Source organism: Myotis davidii, unplaced genomic scaffold (genome assembly GCF_000327345.1).
Source record: "Myotis davidii unplaced genomic scaffold, ASM32734v1 scaffold609, whole genome shotgun sequence".
In the NCBI taxonomy this organism is placed as follows: Eukaryota; Metazoa; Chordata; class Mammalia; order Chiroptera; family Vespertilionidae; genus Myotis; species Myotis davidii.
In genome coordinates this window covers 651,449-651,971 of record NW_006300164.1, presented here as the reverse complement: position 1 = coordinate 651,971, position 523 = coordinate 651,449, and the positions used below count along the sequence as shown (strand labels likewise).

Sequence of the window (523 nt, the reverse complement as noted above, 5' to 3'; positions counted from 1 at the left end):
CCTCACCCTGTCCCCAGGACCCTCACCTTGCCCTCACCAGTCTCCCTGCTCTGGTAGCTGAACTACCTGGTCCCGGCCACCTGCTGCATCATCATCCTGTTTGTGTTCGACCTGCCGGCCTACACGTCGCCCACCAACTTCCCTGCCGTGCTCTCTCTGTTCCTGCTCTACGGGTAAGGGGGGCGGGGGGCAGGGGCAGCAGGGGGGAGCCTGGGGAGGCGGAGGGAAGGAGGGAGTGGGAGTGGGGGGCCAGGCCGCGGGGTGACCTGTCCGCCTCTTGCCTGCAGATGGTCCATCACCCCCATCATGTACCCAGCCTCCTTCTGGTTCGAGGTCCCCAGCTCGGCCTACGTGTTCCTCATCGTCATCAACCTTTTCATCGGCATCACGGCCACCGTGGCCACCTTCCTGCTGCAGCTCTTCGAGCACGACAAGGTGGGGGGGTGAGGGGGGTGAGGGGGTGCGACAAGGTGGCCGGGGGGTGGTGGTGCAGGGGGTGAGGGGGTGCGACAAGGTGGCCGGG

General features: G+C 66.5%; 1 protein-coding gene across 1 annotated transcript in view; it reads left to right on the top strand.

The window, feature by feature from the left end:
• The window catches only part of ABCA2 (ATP binding cassette subfamily A member 2), a 35,155-nt gene that overhangs the window by 30,246 nt on the left and 4,386 nt on the right, over positions 1–523 (top strand). Inside the window, exons 16-17 of the mRNA XM_015572339.1 lie at positions 58–173; positions 288–435. Coding sequence (XP_015427825.1) covers positions 58–173; positions 288–435 — 264 coding nt within the window. The remainder of the gene's footprint in view (positions 1–57; positions 174–287; positions 436–523) is intronic.